The sequence below is a fragment of the Aplysia californica genome, unplaced genomic scaffold (genome assembly GCF_000002075.1).
Source record: "Aplysia californica isolate F4 #8 unplaced genomic scaffold, AplCal3.0 scaffold00272, whole genome shotgun sequence".
Taxonomy (NCBI): Eukaryota; Metazoa; Mollusca; class Gastropoda; order Aplysiida; family Aplysiidae; genus Aplysia; species Aplysia californica.
This window is the reverse complement of record NW_004797542.1, coordinates 690,079-691,177: the sequence shown is the minus strand read 5'-3', so window position 1 is coordinate 691,177 and position 1,099 is coordinate 690,079. Positions and strand designations below refer to the sequence as shown.

General features: G+C 48.5%; 1 protein-coding gene across 1 annotated transcript in view; it reads left to right on the top strand.

The window, feature by feature from the left end:
• Positions 1–687: 687 nt before the first annotated feature.
• The window catches only part of LOC101862806, a gene marked incomplete at its 5' end in the record, with an annotated part of 3,704 nt that continues 3,292 nt past the window's right edge, over positions 688–1,099 (top strand). Inside the window, 1 exon segment of the mRNA XM_005101173.3 lies at positions 688–904. Coding sequence (XP_005101230.2) covers positions 688–904 — 217 coding nt within the window.

Below are 1,099 nucleotides of genomic sequence, written 5' to 3'. Positions count from 1 at the left end.
AGAAAATAAAGCCAGGAAGAAACTTAACATCATGAGAAAACTAGCAGGGACTCAGTGGGGAGCAAATGAGAAAACACTTAGACAGGTCTATCTGGGCGCAATCAGGCCCCATCTCGAGTACGGATCCAGTGCATGGATGACTGCAGCACAGACTCACATATACACTCTGGAAAAAGTGCAAAACCAGGCTCTCCGAATAATCACTGGAGCGATGAGGTCAACGCCTATAGAAAAGATGGAACAAACAACATCTATAGTGGCCCTGCAGAGGAGATGGGAATGCAAGGCCCTCATACAGTACACCAAGGCCACAGCTATGGAGGATCATATACTGCACACGAGAACAACGAGATCAAACACCGCAAGGAAACGTGGCCAACCCCACTGACGCTACAAGAGAAGCTATACGAGCCGACAGATGAACTGAGCAGGACGGCCCAATTTATTACAGATACCGGACTTCAAGTGTGATGCGATCGAGAAGAAGAAGAAGACGATCCCACTCACTCTCGCCATTCACTACCCCACTCTCACTCCATTCCCACTTACCATCCCACTCATTCTCACCACTCACCATCCCACTCTCTCTCACCATTCACCACCCCACTCACTCTCACCACTCACCATTCCACTCACTCTCACCACTCACCATTCCACTCTCTCTCTCACCACTCATCATCCCAACAGACAACAAGGTGGTGCTGTGGCTGCCCGTGCAGGCGATTTCTTCGCCCGGCTAGGCGCCTTGATGGTCCTCGTGGTGGCTACGATAAACACCTGCTTGGCTGTGGTCACTAACTTCGTGGACGAGGTGTACTGGGCAGCGGGCCTCTACCTGGGACTTCTCCTCTTTATACACCTGCCCGTGTTGATTTTCATGTTGGTTATGATGCTAAAGGCCAGGGTGAGACATGTTGACACATTATTTTATTGCATTTTGTGGTTTTCATTGTTATTAATGTCATTATCTTGGTCATCGTCAGCGTCGTCATCATAAGATGTTATGGATTTTTGACAGAATGTGTATGTGTTCGTGTGCATTTATGCGTAGGCGTATACACATGTGTGTGTATGTGTGTGTGTGTGTGTGTGTGTGTGT